Below are 17,309 nucleotides of genomic sequence, written 5' to 3'. Positions count from 1 at the left end.
CTGAGGTGGCAGGAACAGCCCTGGGTCCCTCATGTCCCCACAGACTGAGGTGCAGAGTCTGAGGTCCCCGTGTCCCCACAACCACTAAGGATTTGGGGACCCCAAATGTGTCCGGGACCTCCGAATACCCCCGAGGTCCTCCTCCTCCTCAGAACAACCACCGAGAGGGAGCCAGAGCGGCCGGGCTGGGGTCGCTCTGCCCCGCGCATCTCTATGGTCACCGCGCTGCGTCTCTATGGCCGCCGCTGGAGGACCGCGAGGCGGCATTGGGAGGGTGGTGCTGTCGCCCTGGGCGGAATCCATTCCGGCAGCGCGGCGGCGCTCTGGGCGGAGCTCTATGGCCGATGAGCGCTGTGCGAGCGCGCGTCTCTATGGTGGGGCGGCGCTCTAGCCCGCGCTCAGTGGTGCGGGCGGGGCGGCGCGGGGCCGAGGCCGCCATGGCCGCCATGGCCGGCGCGGGGCCGGGCCCGGCGGAGGGGCCGTGTGTGCTGTGCTGCGGGGAGCTGGACGTGGTGGCCCTGGGCCGCTGCGAGCACCCGATCTGCTACCGCTGCTCCGTGCGGATGCGGGCGCTCTGCGGTGTCCGGTACTGCGCCGTGTGCCGGGAGGAGCTGCGGCAGGTAAGGCCGGGCCCGGGGCCGGGCGGGGCAGCGCTCGGGCGCGGCGCGGACGGGGAATGTGCCCGCTGGAAGCGGCGGGCACGGACGGCCCGGGTTATTCGCCCTCTGCCCCGCTCCCGGGGGTGCCGCCGCCCTCTGGGCGAGTGGGAAACAAAATGTGAAGAAAATGGAGTTTAGAGTGAATGTTTATGGTGTGAAGGCAGCAGGGCTCGCTCTGGCAGCAGAGAATGGAGCCTTGGCTCCCTGCTCCAGGAGGTATCAGCTCGTAAGAGGGATCATGGAATCGTAAAATCCGGGAGTGGTTTGGAATGGAACGGACCTTGAAGCCCATCCAGTGTCAGCCCTGCCATGGCAGGGACACCTCCCACTGTCCCAGGCTGCCCCAGCCCTGTCCAGCCTGGCCTTGGACACTGCCAGGGATCCAGGGACACCCCCAGCTTCTCTGGGAATTTACTTCTAGTTTATAACGTAGCTTTTGCTGTAAGAACTGAAATTCTTTACTGTATTTATGTCTCTAGCCTTTCGGGGCTGGTAACTCCAGCTGTTACCTAGAGCTTTCTGCTGCCCCAGTAATTCCCAGGCTGGGAATGTGTGCTGGAGCAGGCAGTGGGAGCTGCAGTGCTCAGAGCCCAACCAGGGAGCAAGGAAATGCCCTGAGAGGGGTGTGTGGTTCGGATAATTCAGGAACTGTTGTGTGTTCAGCTCCTCGATTTCCTTGGAGTTAAGGAAAGAAGAAACAGTGGTTTCCCTGCCACCCCGAGACACTGAGTCACTTGTCACTTGGAGACTCCAGGTTGGTGTGATCCTCCAGGAGACGGGGAGGAGCCGAGGGCAGGGCTCCTGCCAGACATTGGCTGTGGAAGGGGCTGTGTTGATTGAGGATATTTGCTCTGGGAACAGCTGTAGGAGCAAAACAGACCACAAACGTTTCCTAATCTCGTTCAAACTCCAGAGGCCAGGCTGGGCCAATCCACCTTTCCCTGGCGGGTTGCTAACATGTCCCGTGGCCCTGCTGGCAGCAGGGGACATTGCCCGGGGGAGGTGACAGCTGAGGCTGGCACAAGGGCGTGGGAAGCTCCCAGAGTTTGTGTCTGGAATCCCACAGCTGATCCCGGTGCTGTTCCCACAGGTGGTGTTCGGGCGCAAGCTCCCATCCTTCTCCTCCATAGCCCTGCAGCAGCTGCAGCATGAGAAGAAATACGACATTTACTTCATGGATGCGGAGGTTTACGCTCTGTACAGGTGAGCTCCTCCCTGGAATGTCCCCGAGCACGTGGTGGGGCACAGGACGTGGCAGGAAGCGCTGCTGTGCGAGGGCGGGGTGCTGTGGTTTCCTGGGATTTGGGGAGCTGGGGATGTGAGTCACCTGCCCGTGCAGGTGTTTTTGGCAAGGTGACAGCCTGGAGCAGGGCACTCATCAGCTCCTCGGGGCTGCAGTGTTGGATTCACCAACACAACAGCACAAGCTTTGCTCTCTCAATAAAAGTCATTTTTGGCATCTTTAACAGCAGCAGACTTGCTGAAAACCTTCCCATTCCTTGCATGGCTGCTGTGAAAATTGATAAAGACTTAATTACTGTTATAATTGTAATTACTGCTGTGCTGAATAAGGACTAACCAACCCAGGTGTGCCAAGTATTGCATGAAGAGTAACATTGTCTTCATACAAAGATCTTAATTCTGAATGGGAGAGAAAAAAGGTGAAGTAAAATCAGTGCAGAATAAAAACGTGGCATTAGCATTGTGTTCTACAAATCTTTTTCATAACAATCTCAGTTGGGAGGGTTTGAGATAATGGAAGGAGAAGTGGAAAAGATGAATCCATGCAGGTGGTGGAGCCTTTCCCTTGGAGAGTTGGGCATTATATTCACCCTGATTTGGGCTGAGAATGTAACTTTGGTACATTTACAGTTTAGCATGGCTTGATATTTATGGGAATGAGGGAGTGGGAGTCTCCTAGTGAGACCAGAGCTCAGCTCTTCTTGGGAACCATTGTGTGCTGGGGTTTTTCCCTCCTGTCCTAATACAGTTCTTTATCTGTCCCCACTGTCTTCCTCAGTTTCTGACAGTGGGAAGTGTAATGGGATTGGAAGTGAATGTCCTGAAGGTGTCAGGGTGCTGAGAGGCAATTGGATCATTTTTGGGAATCTCTCTCATCCCTCAGGAAGCTGCTGCAGCACGAGTGCTCCTTGTGCCCGGATGCAAAGCCCTTCAACACCTTTGCAGATCTGGAACAGCACATGAGGAAGCAGCACGAGCTCTTCTGCTGCAAGCTCTGTGTCAAACACTTAAAGGTGAGCTGGGCCTCTGCTTGGCTGTGTGGGAAGGAAAGGGTTTTTCCTCCATGACCTCCAGGAGTTCCTGGGAAGATGGGAAGACAGAACAGCAAGGATTTATTTAAGTTCCCTCTTCCTGCAGTGAGGCCAATTGCTTTATTTTAAGCCTTTCTCCTTCTATAAACTGATTAATGAAGAGGGTCTGGAGGTTCTCCAGATTTTAAATTAAACCCCATGGTGGTGCTGCCACGGTTGGTTCGTGCCAGGTGAACTGGAGTTTGCTGCCAAAAAGGAGTGAGACCTAAATGAACCCTGGTAAGTTTGGGAACTGAGCTGAGTCTTTCCTGTGATTTTTGGAGCTGATTGAAGGGAAGTGGAAAAGGAGGGCAGAACTTCCTTTGGCTTCTGGTTCCTTTGAGCTCTGCTGAGGTGCTTCATGCTCAGTGTACGTAGCCAGCACTGAGGGAACTTGTTTGACATTTTCTCACACAAACAATATTAAAACTCTTGCTTTTTAATTTCAGAATATTGTAGAGATTTTTTATTTCAAAGAAAGAAGTCCCATGTTACTTGTACCCACTGAGAAGAAACTTTTAAACTTGTGGAAGCTTCAGTCCATCATCCTTGGCAAAGCCAAACAAATCTTTTCCCAGAGCAATTCCCCAGTCCTTGTCGTGGCCAGAAATAAAGGATATTCTCTTCTCAAGGCTGGGTTGATCTTTTTGGCATCTCCAGAACCCTTCCTACCAAAACAGCTCACGTGGTAGTGGGGACAGAGGCTTGTCTTGTGATACACAAATTGTTCACTGAAGTGGATCCTCCGTGTGCAGCTGTTTGGGGTGGTTATTGTGAGAGGAAAGTAAAACAGCTCACTTGGGGCTTCTAAATTTGAGAATGCAAAATACTGTTTGTTGATAAATACACAGTTATGGTTTTCCCACCCCAGAGATTATAATTAAAACTCAGTACAGCATAAAAAGATTTCAGCCGGGAAAAAGTGAATTAAATCTATTTCCAGTATTCAGAGAAATGCAATTCAGATTTAATTGAATCCATCACTTGAATTTTATTTCCTGTCCACCAAAAATTTTAGCTCTTGGTGGTCATACTGCATCTTTTTGAAGCAAATCTCCCACCCCTACAGATGGGCACAGCCTGGCTTGTTCCGTTTAGTTCTGTGTCCATAGGAAACAATACAAATGTATAGATACAAATGTATAGATACAAATGTATAGATACAAATGTATAGATACAAATGTATTAACACAATACCTGATCTCCAGATCTTCACCTATGAGAGGAAATGGTATTCCAGGAAGGACCTGGCCAGGCACAGGATCCACGGGGACCCTGATGACACCTCCCACCGGGGCCACCCCCTCTGCAAGTTCTGTGACGAGCGCTACCTGGACAACGACGAGCTGCTGAAACACCTGCGCAGGGATCACTACTTCTGCCACTTCTGTGACTCTGAGGGGGCTCAGGAGTACTACAGGCAAGCAGATCATTGATTTGGGTCCTTTCTCCAGCCTGAGAGGCTGCAGAGGTTGAAGATGAGCAGAACTTGCCCAGACAAAGCCCTGTGATGTAGTTTCAGAGCTGGCCTTGCTTTGAGTAAAGGGCTGGGGCAGGTGATAGCCAAACATCCCTTTGGATGTTCCCTTGCAACAACCAGGGCAACAGTGTCCTTGGTTTTTGGGCTGGAAAAGGATTGTTGTGCCTGACTGAGCTGTGAGGAGGACTTGCTGATTGATGTGAAGTTCAGAGTCACACACTAGTGCAGTGGAATGTGGAAATATGAAAGCTAAAGCTTAAAGGCACCACCCTTGCAGGAGTGGCCGTGTCACAGGGTGGGAAGGGTCAGCTCTGTGTTTTCCCTTCCCAGTGACTACGAATACCTGCGGGAGCACTTCAGGGAGAAACACTTCCTGTGCGAGGAGGGCCGCTGCAGCTCGGAGCAGTTCACGCACGCCTTCCGCACCGAGATCGACTACAAGGCCCACAAGAGCGCCTGCCACAGCAAGAGCCGCGCCGAGGCGCGCCAGAACCGCCACATCGACCTGCAGTTCACCTACACCCCCCGGCACCCGCGCAGGACCGAGGGTCAGCCCGCCAGGGGACACCCGGGAGAGGGGGGAGGCACAGCCGGGGCTGCTCCATCCCTCAAAGTGCCCGTGGTTGAACAGGGCTTGGAGCAGCTTGCTCTGCTGGAAGGTGTCCCTGCTCAGGAACAAGATGTCCTTTAAGGTCCCTCCCACCAGCCAAATCGTTCTGTGGCTCGTATTCTCTAAGGGTTTTTCAAGAACACCTGGTGGATATTTCATAGACACAAAGAAATCCTTCCCAAAGGAGGTAGACAAGCTCTGGAGCAGCACCAAGAGCTTATAGAGGCTGAGAAGGCCTCTCCAGCCTGAGAAGCTGCAGAGGTTGAAAAGGCCTCTCCACCCTGAGAAGCTGCAGAGGTTGAAAAGGCCTCTCCACCCTGAGAAGCTGCAGAGGTTAAAGATAACCAGAACTTGCCCAAACAAAGCCCTGTGATGTAGTTTCAGAGCTGTCCTTGCTTTGAGTAAAGGGCTGGAGCAGGTGATATCCAGACATCCCTTCCTGCCTGCATTTCTGTGGGATTTTTTCCCTTTGTGTGGGTTTAATGAGGACAGGTAATTTTAGGAGAGCTGCTGACTTGGTTATCAGAAGAAAATGAAGATAATTTATTTCTACCAGTATATTTTGTGTTTCTCAGGCACGGTGGGATGCCCACATTAGAGAAATAACTGAGAGTGATCATCCCTCCCCTGTTTTAGGTGTTGTAGGTGCCGAGGACTACGAGGAGGTTGACAGGTTCAACAGGCAAGGGAGGGCAGGCAGGTTGAGCAGCAGAGGGAACCAGCAGAACAGGAGAGGCAGCTGGAGGTACAAGAGGTGAGTAGCACAATTTTGTGTGGAGTTTTATTCCCATTTAGTGTTGGCTTTTACTTGCCAATTCACAGTATTTTGGTGGGTTAGGAGGAAGGAAATGGTTCAAAGCTTGGAGGCCTCCGTGGTGAATCCAAGTCCAAGCCTGTGTCCTGGCCACATGCTTGGTCATCGTGGAATTACTTTGTGTGAGGTTTCAGCTCAGGAAACAAACAATGTCACCCTCAATTTATGGGTTAAATAAACTCAGAACCCTGAATTATTCCAGCAGCTGTTTTTATGCAAGCTTCTCTAAATAGGATTTTCTGAAGTAGGTGACAAGTCTGTGCAGGTTTAATGGAGCTTTTGGTCTGGGTAATGATGAAATTCCTGTTCTAAGGGCCATGCTTTTCATTGAACTAACAGATCTCTGTGTGGCCAGACTGAGTGCTTTGGAAAAGGAAAAGGGTTAAGTATTGAAAGGAAACTTTGCGTTTCTATGTCTCTTCATCCACGCCAGACCTCTGCACATCTTATTTTCTTCTTTTTCCTGCTGGATGGGCAGCTGGTTCATTACTGGTGATCCCACTGGGGAAAAAAGTCCATCCCAAAACACTCCTCTGTTGGTGTCACATGTGGATCGTGCATGTGTTGAGAGTTCATGCCCAGCCACATCTCAAAGAGTTCCTGTGGCCTCCAAGAATGATTCCATACCTTTGGAAATGAAGGGCAGACACAGGTGCCCCCTGCATCCGTGGTACTGTCTCTGCCAGTTCACCCCGGTTTCTTCTGGCCCAGATTGTTATTCCCACAGGTGGAACTTGGAAATCCAGGGGGGAAATATTGCCTGGCTGGGGTGGATTGGAGTGGTGGGGCTGGTTTGGGCTTCTCAGCAGGTGGCAGCAGGAGATCAGGGATGTCACCAGAGCTGGCACCGCAGAGGTGAGACTGCAGCGAGGCAGCTGCTCCGTGACCCTTGCTGTCTGACCAAGGGAATCTGCCCTGTGCTGCAGGGAAGAAGAAGACAGGGATGTTGCAGCAGCAGTCAGGGCATCTGTGGCAGCCAAACGGCAGGAAGAGAAGAAGAGGGTGGAGGACAAAGAGGAAGGCAGCAGCAGCAGGGGGAGAAAGGAGGATTTGAGGGATCCTGACATGCTCGGCTCCAAACGTGTGCCAAAGTCTTCAAATGATGTCACAGGTGAGTGTTGGACAGGTCCTGCAGCTGCAGGGCATCTCAGTGTCTGGAAGGTTCCCTCAGAAAGTTCTGCCTTACCCATGTTTTACTCATTTAAAGTATCATGAATCTCCTGAATGCCACGACATAATGGGCAACACAGTTAATTGAAGGAAATAGTGATGCATGGATTTAAATTGTTCTTTTGGAATGTCAGTTAATGACATCATCAGCTGCTGAAAATAGGCCTTGGTAGTGCTGCTGTCATGGCCATTGATAGCCCCTGCTCTGGAATGAATGGGTTTGGGTTGAAAACAATGTTTTTGCTCTTTCTGTCCCTGTTCCAAAAGAAGCAGCTGCTAACGGAGCGCTCAGCCATGATGACTTTCCAGCAATCGGCTCTGCAGCAGGACCTCTCCAAGGGTGAGTCTGGGCAGGGCTGCAGCAGGGACAGAGCACATTTAGAAGCTGATTGATGTGTTCTGCATTTCTGGGGAAAATAATTTTCCAGATCATTTGATCCCTCCAAGGTTTCCCCTGCCCCATCCTCTCCTGCCTGGAGCTGTTTCTGTGCTGCTCACCAGCATGAGCAGCACCGGGCATTGCTTCAGCTCCTGGCTTGGGCTTGGAGTCATGGAATAGAATCACAGAATGTCCTCAGCTGGAGGGGACCCACGAGGATCATCCAGTCCAATTCCTGTTGTGCCACCCTAAGTGACAGTCTGACAAGGAGTGGAGAGTTGTGGGTTTGTGCTGTCCCTTGGGGTTCTGCTGCCTCAGTAACTCAAACCCTGTCCCTTCCCCACAGCTCTGCCCAGCCAGCAGTGGTTAAACTGAAAGAAGAGGATTTCCCAAGCTTGTCCTCCTCTGCAGCTCCCACCATCTCATCAGGGATGTCTCTGACATACACGGCGACTGCCAGGAAAGCGGCCTTCCAGGAGGAGGATTTCCCAGCCCTGGTGTCCAAAGTGAAGCCCACCAATAAGACAGTAACTCACATCACATCTGCATGGAACAATGGTTCCAGTAAAAATGTGGTCAAAGCCATGAGCAACCCCTGTGTCAACCAGCCAGCCAAAAAACCATCCCTGAACACCTCCAAAGGAAGTAAGAAGAGCAATAAACTCTGTGAGTCTGACGACGAGGACGGCGGTGGGGGCCTGACCACTCAGGAGATCCGCAACACCCCGACCATGTTCGACGTCTCGTCCTTGCTGGCAGCTTCTACCTCACAAACTTTTACGAAAGTGGGCAAGAAAAAGAAGATGGGGGTTGAGAAGCAGAGCCTGTCGTCCTCACACCCGTCCCAGGAGACACCATTGCCCAGGCCAGCTCCAGAGAAGCCCCCAGAGGCAGAGCAGCCCTGCAGGGCGTTCCCTGCTGCTCACGGCCCCGACAGAGCCGCGGCTGTCCTCAACGGGCACACGGAGAAAACATCAGCTGGCTGTGCTACACCCAAAGAGCCCCCCGGCCTTAAAAAGCCCCCAGTGACTAACAAATGCCCTTTACCTCAGGAAGACTTCCCAGCTCTTGGGAGCTCAGGATCAGCCAGGATGCCCCCTCCACCAGGTAAGCAGGGAATGAACCACAGCGCTGTGGAATGGTTTGGGTGAGAGGGATCTTAAAGATCACCTCATTCCACTCCCTGCTGTGGGCAGGGGTGCTTTCCACTAGACCAGGTTGCTCCAGCCTGGCCTTGGACGCTTCCAGGGATGGGGAAGCACTGCTGGCTATGGCCAGCCTTGCCTGGGGAGAGCCCAGGGAACACGTGGATCTGTTGTGTAAACTCCTTCTGGCTCTCAGGTGAGGTTCTGCCGCCAGGTGCCAGGCTGGGCTCTGGAGGTGGAGGCAGCCTGGGTGTCACAGTGGGTGCTGGAATGTCCCCAGGAATCACCTCTGCCCCTCAGCTGGAGGTGTTTGCTGGTGGCTCATGGATGAAGAGCTGGTGTTTCCCTGTCCCCAGGACTGACACATCCGTGTGTTGTGCTCCAAGATCTGCCTTGGAAGGCGCTGCAGGCAAAGGGAGTCTGGCTGTGTCCTGTCCCTGCTGGCACTGCTTGTCACTTCACTTCCTCCTGTGCTGGCAGAGGTTTCCTGCCATGCTTTTAGCCATGACCTTGTGAAAGCAGAGACAGCAACAAACGTGACTTGGAGTGCTTCTCATGGCATGGGAGCCGCCGGCGCCGCTCTTTGTGCAGCTCCTGCAGGAGAGGCCGGGCTGGGCCCAGTGATTTCTGTTCACTTTAATAATGCAAAAGTGTTTCTCATGGTGACTTGGAGTGGGCTTTCAAAATTATTTTCCATTGAGAAAGTAAATGAATAATTAAAGTACTTTCTCTGTAGAGGAACGTCAGCTACTCTCAAGTGCTTCTTGAAGGTTTTTTTTTAGGTTTTCTCCAATATAACGATGTCTGCACTGCAAACTCTTCTTGGTGCTTCTGCACAGTGTGTCAGGCACTGGTGTGTGTTTTAGCCAGGGGTCTGTGGGTGCTCTAATTCCTGCCCCTTCCCTGCTTCCCTCAGGCTTTAACTCCGTGGTGCTGTTGAAGAACCCTCCTCTGCCTCCGGGCCTGTCGGTGCCTGTCAGCAAACCCCCCCCGGGCTTCGCTGTCATCCCATCCTCCACCATCTCTGAACCCGTCACTACAGCTCTGAAAGAGTGAGTCAGGGGCCTGCCAGGGCTGTGGGACACCTCACTCGTGTCACAGGGGCTCCAAACAGCACACAGTGGGCTCAGCTGGGGAAGGATTCCCCTTGGGAAGGGTTGGAGACAGCCCTGTGTAATTAAAAGTCTGAGGAACTACAAACCTGTGCAGTGTTTTGGCTGCTCAGACCTTGGTCTGTTGTAGATTTATTTGGAAATGTGCAGCTCCAATGTATTCCTGTAGTTGCCATTGATTCTGTGGGAGTCCCAGCAGCAGGCTGCTGAGGTTTGTTCTCCTTGCTGACCTTCACTGCTCTGATCTTTCCAGTCTGGTTCCTTCTGGGACAGAAAGAGGAGCTTTTGGGAAAAGGAGAGGGAAAACTTTGTGTCAGTTTAATACAGATCCTGTGTTATCTGTTGGATTATTCACACTGAGGTCTTTGCTCAGGTCTTTTGAGTGCACCCAGCTCGTCAGGACCACGATAAAGTTGGATTTTAAAGTTGGCTGTTGGAGACAGCCCTGTGTAATTAAAAGTCTGAGGAACTACAAACCTGTGCAGTGTTTTGGCTGCTCAGACCTTGGTCTGTTGTAGATTTATTTGGAAATGTGCAGCTCCAATGTATTCCTGTAGTTGCCATTGATTCTGTGGGAGTCCCAGCAGCAGGCTGCTGAGGTTTGTTCTCCTTGCTGACCTTCACTGCTCTGATCTTTCCAGTCTGGTTCCTTCTGGGACAGAAAGAGGAGCTTTTGGGAAAAGGAGAGGGAAAACTTTGTGTCAGTTTAATACAGATCCTGTGTTATCTGTTGGATTATTCACACTGAGGTCTTTGCTCAGGTCTTTTGAGTGCACCCAGCTCGTCAGGACCACGATAAAGTTGGATTTTAAACATTCTGTTTGTGTCAAGCTGGAATCTGATATGGAAATTCTGTATTTTGTTATCCTGACAAGACAGCTGTCTGCTGCTTTTTGTGTAGCTGGGTGGAGGAAGGACGTGCAGCTGTAAAGCAGAGCAGCCTTGTGATTTATGTCCCAGGGCATCTTTGTGTGACACAAACCAGTGTCAGGGTCACTTCTGGTCTTTTCCAACACAGGCCAAAATCCTGTCACGGATCATACTTGATACCTGAGAACTTCCAGCAGAGGAACATCCAGCTCATACAGTCCATTAAAGAATTTCTTCAGAGTGATGAGTCCAAGTTCAATAAATTTAAAACTCATTCTGGGCAGTTCAGGCAGGTGAGTGTGTTCCCAAATTCCAGACTTTCCTGAATTCCAGTGGGATTTTAAATAGATAAATACTTATTTTCCTCTGATTATTGCCCTTCCCTGTCCCCTGCAGGGGCTGATCTCTGCAGCTCAGTATTACAAAAGCTGCCGGGAACTGCTGGGGGAAAACTTCAAGAAGATTTTCAAGGAGTTGTTGGTGTTGCTGCCAGACACAGCCAAGCAGCAGGAACTGCTCTCAGCTCACAACGACTTCAGGATCAAGGAGAAACAAAGCTCCAACAAACCCAAAAAGAACAAAAAGAATGTTTGGCAGACGGACTCCCCCGCCGAGCTTGACTGCTACATCTGCCCCACGTGCAGGCAGGTGCTGACCCAGCAGGACGTGGTCACCCACAAAGCTTTGCATATCGAGGATGAGGAGTTCCCCTCGCTGCAGGCAATCAGCAGGATCATCAGTTAACTCTCCCCGGGGCCACCACCCAGGCTCTGGCTGTGGATTGCACTTTGGAATGAGGTTTGGCAGTAGCTGGGGGCCGGTGCCCTTGAGGCAGTGAGGAGGAGGAGGAGGAGGTGGCTTGGGAAGCCCTCCTGGGCAAAGGGATCAGGGGAATGTGCCAGAGCTCGTCCCCACCCGCTGTCTGAGCCCCCAAATCCAGCCTGGGGTCAGGCTGAGCTGCAGGGGGGGCAGGCAGGGCTCCTTCCTCCTGGAACATGCAATAGCTGGGAATCCTTTGGGATCTGCAGAATGACAGGGGACACAATAGGGGAATAAGCTTCTGGTTTGGGGGTTTCTTTCTGGTTTGGGGGTGGGGAAAGTTTATGGATCACTGAAATGAATGGAAGTGACTTCCCTTATAACATTCTGATTTTTTTTGTGCTATTTCAGTGAAGGTCACACTAGTCAGGGGTAAAAGGTGCAAGAGGGTGCTGCTCACTGGGGTGTGTGACCAGGAGAGCTGCAAGCACTGGGCTGCAGAGTTTTCCTTTCTGCAGAGTTAATTCTGCTGCTTGAAGAATTGGGCTGATCTGTGCAAGATTTGAAGTTGCCTCTGACTTTCTCTGTAAAGTTCTTTCAAGAAACTGATTTTGTAGCCCTGCATGTACAGTAACAGCATTAAGGCTTTACTCTCTGTAAAGCACATGGGAATTTTATTTAATGACTGCCATGTTTCTAATTTCATGGATGTATTACTGGTGGGAGCTCCCAACAGCATCCTGGGACATTAAATGCTGCTGATCACTGACCATGTTTTCTGCAGTGCCTTTAAGTGCATTTATCTGTTTACAGTGGTCTGACACCTGCACCTCCCTCGGTAACACCGGGCTGACGTAGCTTTGCTCCTGCTCTTGGCATTCCCAAATTCCACCTCAGAGGAAGAGGAGGAATCTCTTCCTGCTCTGAAGTGACTCCTCCAGCTGCAGCTCTGAGGTGATGGAGTGCCAGGAGTCCCCTGTGGCTGTAGTTCAGTGTCTGATTCTCTCCCATCTCCAGGTTTAGTTATTTCTCTAACATGTAGGAATAAAGCTGAAATTAATTTATGTAATTTGTAGTGATGAAACACAGCTTTTCTAGCAGCATCATTTCTATGAAATCGAGCTCAGAGCGTTACCCAACAGCTACTCCTGCTACAGCCACTCTTCCTTGCCTTACATGTGTTACTTTTGCTTGCTCTCAGGCTGCAGAGTGCTTTGGGTTTCTTTTCTTGAATATTTCAGACTGTTCTGACCACCTGCCCATGTTGGATTTGGCCCAGAAGGGGCTGGGGAGGGCGATTTGGCTGCATGGTTGTTCATCCACTGCACGAGTCCCTGGCAGTCCCTGTTCCTGCCTCACTCAGGGTCCTGGAGCTGATCCTGGTCCCAGGCAGGGAGCCCTGAGGGTGCTGCCACCACTTCCAGTCAGCAACTCTCCCCATCCCTTTGGTTTGTAGAGTTGAGGGAGTGAAATGTCTTCCCTGCAGGAGCATCTTCTGTCTTCCCTTGGGTTTCAGTTCCTTCTCCATCAGCAGCTCTGAGTTCCCTGGGAGGTGCTGCTGGGAGTTCCCTCGAGCTGCTGCATCTCTGGGGCCTGATGTTGCAGTCTCCTTCTTCCTTGTGCTCACCTGATTCAATAAAGTTATTACCAAACCTTTTTTTTTTTTTTTTTTTCTATTCATTTTTAGCTCTTTATTGAAAATAAGTTGCAGTTGCTTACACAGACACCGAAAATACAGAATCACAGATTGTTCTCTCAAAAGATATTTTTATATATATAATATATACAAAATTGTAAACATTTTAAACTTATTTCCATACACAGTCCACTTTATACTACACTGCACAGAGGTTGGTGACAACTGCAACTCCTGGAAGCGTCTGCTTGGACAGAGGTATCTGCAAAGAAACTGCACTTCCCAACCCTCAGCTGGGAGCTGTTGGAGATTAAAACTCTTAAAGGAGCTGAGGTTTGAATGTGTATTGCAACAAAATCCAGGCAGCTGAACTGGGGGGTTCAAGTTGAGGCAGTGAGGGCTGGATTTGAGCCTCACTGAGGGGGGAGAGGGGCTGGTGACACACAGAGGGGAAAATGCAACTGAGAATGGGACCAGAGGGGACCAGAGCCACCCCCCTGGGGACAGCACGGGCTGGGAGGGGTCTGTAAAATAAATACACAGCAGTTTTTACTGAGAGAAACAGCCACGGCATGGGATGATGATGATGATGATGATGATGATGATGATGATGGGATTTCCTAAGGAACAGCCCATGGCAGAGAGGGCAGCAGGCAGAGGCAGGAGCCAGCCCTGTGCCCTTGGGGGCTGGCACTGGGAGGGAAGGGGCCAAAGAGCTCTGGAAGGGACTGGTGGGCAGGAGAAAAGAAATGCTGTGGGTGTCACTCGTTGTTGTGGCATCATCTGATGGGAATCTCATCCCAGTGGGAGCAGTGAGATCTCAAATGATGCCCTGTCAAGGGAGGGGGTTTGCTCTCAGGGTCTGCTGCAGCCCCTGACACACAGCAGGTAATGCAGGGGGAAGGATATATTTTACTAAACATCAATTAAGCAAAGCTTCCACCTTTGCTAGGAACAGCTTGAAATGTTGGCAAAATTTCCAAATCTTTTAATGTACTTGAATTGCACAGTGCATGATGTGGTGACCTCAGTGCTGAGGTGGTGTGACACAGCCTCCCAGAGCAAGAGGCTGGAGCAAAATGCAGCTCCAGGAAAGGCAGAATGATGGAATTCTATGTTTTACACACAAATTTAGTGCTAACACTGTGCAGAAGCTTTTGGGCTGGGCTGAGCACGGAGAGGTCCTGCCCTCTGTGACCTCAGGGGAGAACAGAGAGGTAGAAACAGGATGTTTCTTGTGAGGATGGCAGAGCCCTGTCACGCTCAGGACAATCCTGGCATGGCTTTGGGACAATTCTGGGACAGCCTGGCATCCTTTTAGGATGTGGTTACAAGTGGGTGAGTGCTGCTGTAGCACAGCTGGGAGAAAAAGAGGAGAAAAGATGGAAGTGGACGTTCCAAAGGCTCAGCAGCCCACGGTTACTGCTCTGCCTGGTGGCACAGGGCATGGTGACACCCAGCAGCTCTGGGGACACTGGGGGGCTCCCAAAGGATTCAGGGCAGGATTCCAGGCACGGCTCTCACCCTCCCTCTGAGCAGGGCTGAACTCAGCAGGGCCAGGGCTCCATCAGGCTGGGGAACTGCACCAGCAAACCCCAAAACGGGGTTCTTTGAGTCAGGCTGAGGTGGGTGAAGGCTCTGGCCACTACCAGGGAGGTTGGGGTTGTCCCCTCCTGCCTGGTGATGCACATTGGACACGAACCCAGCGCTATTCCCTGGAAAAACGCTCCAGCTGTGGGCTCCTGCCTGCCCGAGCTGCCCATCCTGGTGCCAGGATCAGGGCTCACCTCCCTCCAGGTGCCTGCTGAGTGAGGCTGGACGTGTTATTCCAGCTCTGCTTTAATCAAGGAGCATCTCCTGCTCTGCCAGGAAACCCCTCAGGCACCTGAGCCTTCCTCCTCCTCCTCCTCCCTGCCCAGCGGAGCAGCTGCAAGGAAAAGACAACGCTGACTTTGGGAAGCCGAAGCGACCCCCGGGAAGCACCAGGAGTTGTGCTGGTGTCGTCCCCATGTCCCTGCTGCTGCTGCAGAGCTCAGAGCGTGGTGGGATGTGCGTGTGGGGGCAAAGAAAGGCAATGCAGGCCTCGGGGGGACATTCAGAGCGTGTAATATTCAGCACGGGGGGCACACGGGGCAGGACACGTCCCGCAGGCAGACACAGCTTTAGCTCTTTACAGTTACACAGAAACTCTGGAACAGTTATGTTATAGTTAGAAAAAATACACTGTACCCAACAAACATTATCTCACATACAATCAATTTAAACATTTAAATTGATTATAATTTTGCTAAAATATTAACACAAGTACTGTTTGTGCTGCTAAAGTTTCAGTGTTCCCTCTAAGGAAAATATTGCTACAGTTCTACCGTACCCTGTATTAAACTCCTCGGGGCTTTTTTCCTTTCCCAGCAAAACCAACTCCACAAAACCACAGAGATTCTGGAATTCACTGAGGCTGACACTGCACTGGGCTGGGGTGTCCATGGTCAGGCACCTGTGAGGAGCTGGGCACAGCCAGGACCTGGAGCCAAGGCAAGGAACGCGCTTCGCCACCGGCAGTGACCTCTCGGGATGATTGGCTGCTTAATTAGTGCATTTCCCTGCTGCTCATTAATTAGTGCGCTGCTCAGCAGCAGGAAGGAGCTGTGGCGTGGTGACCAGGACCTGTGGCAGGGGGGGGACAGCTGGTGGCTATTGCTCCTCACGAGGTCGGAAGGCAGTGGTGGCTTTGCCGGCACCAACAGGCAAGGCAGGACCCCGGAGTGCCGGGAGAGCCGGAGTCTCCAGGGATGGAGCTGCCACCAGCAGGGCTGGGAATTCAAGTTTCAGCTCCTCTGCTCAGCCCTTATTGACACAGCCTGGATCAGCTGCCACACGGGCAGGGAAAGCTGGCAGGTGGCTGACAAGGACCTCATGGATTTTACACATTTCGGTCTTTTCTTTGTCCTTTGCCGCTGAACCCCCGACCTGAGCCTCTTTCCTGGGTGCTTTTCACTGACTCTCTTCCCACACCATTTCCAAACACGGGGCCATGAGCCCACACAGACTCTAAAGGCCTGTGAAGCCTCTCCAGTTCCCTGCCTGAATCCCTCATTTCTGGAGGCTGCAGGGTGACACACGTGTCTCCTCCTGGGCTTCTGCCGCAGCTGACAGATGGTGGCTGCTCCCAGAATTAAAATACAACTCCAATTTTCCTCCTAATGGCCTTGGACGTAGAGTCTGAGCCCCTCACCTCGGTCCTCACCTCTCCAGGGTGAGGATGTGGCAGCGCTGCCAAACAAAAATTCCTTAGGAATTTACAAACTTCCCAATCCCCCATGAAGAAACAGAACCTCAAAGCGTCACATTCCCACTGATCACAGGCTGTTCCCGGTTAGCAACCAGCTCCTGCTGCTTTCCTAACAGGAGTGTTTTAAATCCTCAAGCAGAACCTGCTGGAGCGTAGAAACAATCTGGATACTGATCCCAAGCCTGGCCTGCTGTGCCCCCCCTGCCCGTGCCTCTAAACCAAGTTTTGAAACACCTGTTTGGATATTTTGTTTTGTACAGCAAATATATACAAAGAAAAATAAGACAGACACCGCTGATTTCCCTGGGAATTTGGCACTTTCCATGGAACCTGGACTGGGAGCAGACAGGGCCAGCTCTCCCCACTGCCCACCCACCCTCGATGGATTCTGTGTTAGCTCTGGAAGAACGAGATCATAATTCCTCTGCTGTTTTCTAAGAGGAAAAGGCGTCCTGGGCTTCCCCAGCAGAGCTCAGAGGGGGCATTTCCTCCTCTTCCCCACGTGTAGGTGATGTGGTACCAACCTTCCTTCCTCCTGGCTTAGAGGGAACACTGCTTTTAGAAACCCTGGGACAGGTAAGACAAGAACCAATACCACTGTACAGAATTCACTGCACAACGAGCTAATAAAGGGAGCCGGCGCTGACTCGCCACGGCAGGGAAACGGGACCGGATACATTTGGGACTGGGCAGGGGTGGCAGCGCCCCAGCCCCTCAGTACGCTGGCACTTGGTAACCTTTGGGGTTGGGCTCTAAGGTCTCGGTGAACGGGGGGCTCTGGTAGGTCTCCGTGCTCTCCACGCCGCTGCCGCCGGGGTAGCCGGGGTAGGAGGCGCTGGGGTCGGTGCCGAACTGCTCGGTGGCGAACAGGGACATGTCCGTGCCCAGGCGGTACCGCTGCAGCGCCCGCAGCGCCAGCACCACCTGGGACAGCGAGGGACAGCGAGGGACAGCGTCACACGGGGCAGGGCTGCAGCCCCACAGCACCCCGTGTCACCCCAGAACCCACCCAGGGCTCCCCAGTCCTCCCAGGGCTCCCCAATCCTCCAGGGCTCCCCAATCCTCCCAGGGCTC

The 17,309-nt window shown here is 52.1% G+C and overlaps 2 protein-coding genes and 1 long non-coding RNA gene across 4 annotated transcripts in view; 2 read left to right on the top strand and 1 right to left on the bottom strand.

Annotated features, from left to right (window-relative positions):
* Positions 1–417: 417 nt before the first annotated feature.
* On the top strand, positions 418–12,967 carry ZNF598 (zinc finger protein 598, E3 ubiquitin ligase). 2 transcript variants are annotated; one of them, XM_015643167.3, is made up of 12 exons: positions 418–620; positions 1,750–1,862; positions 2,785–2,914; positions 4,180–4,391; positions 4,782–4,999; positions 5,698–5,815; positions 6,802–6,986; positions 7,316–7,385; positions 7,771–8,531; positions 9,486–9,621; positions 10,700–10,844; positions 10,948–12,967. In XM_015643167.3, the coding sequence occupies exons 1-12, from the start codon at positions 438–440 to the stop codon at positions 11,293–11,295; spliced, it is 2,619 nt and encodes an 872-aa protein (XP_015498653.1). In that variant the 5' UTR covers positions 418–437; the 3' UTR covers positions 11,296–12,967. The 2 variants fall into 2 exon arrangements, with proteins under 2 accessions (XP_015498653.1, XP_015498652.1); XM_015643166.3 differs by having other exon boundaries at positions 7,313–7,385.
* On the top strand, positions 5,010–5,491 carry LOC107211296. Its single transcript, XR_001524128.2, has 2 exons — positions 5,010–5,358; positions 5,395–5,491. It is a non-coding gene; the product is annotated as an uncharacterized LOC107211296 (long non-coding RNA).
* Positions 12,968–15,035: 2,068 nt separating the features above from the next.
* SYNGR3 (synaptogyrin 3) overlaps positions 15,036–17,309 on the bottom strand; it is a 17,735-nt gene continuing 15,461 nt past the window's right edge. Inside the window, exon 4 of the mRNA XM_015643168.2 lies at positions 15,036–17,159. Coding sequence (XP_015498654.1) covers positions 16,950–17,159 — 210 coding nt within the window. The 3' untranslated portion in view covers positions 15,036–16,949. The remainder of the gene's footprint in view (positions 17,160–17,309) is intronic.

Source organism: Parus major, chromosome 14, assembly GCF_001522545.3.
Source record: "Parus major isolate Abel chromosome 14, Parus_major1.1, whole genome shotgun sequence".
Taxonomy (NCBI): Eukaryota; Metazoa; Chordata; class Aves; order Passeriformes; family Paridae; genus Parus; species Parus major.
The sequence above is the reverse complement of the archived record's forward strand: the minus strand, read 5'-3'. Positions and strand labels throughout refer to the sequence as shown.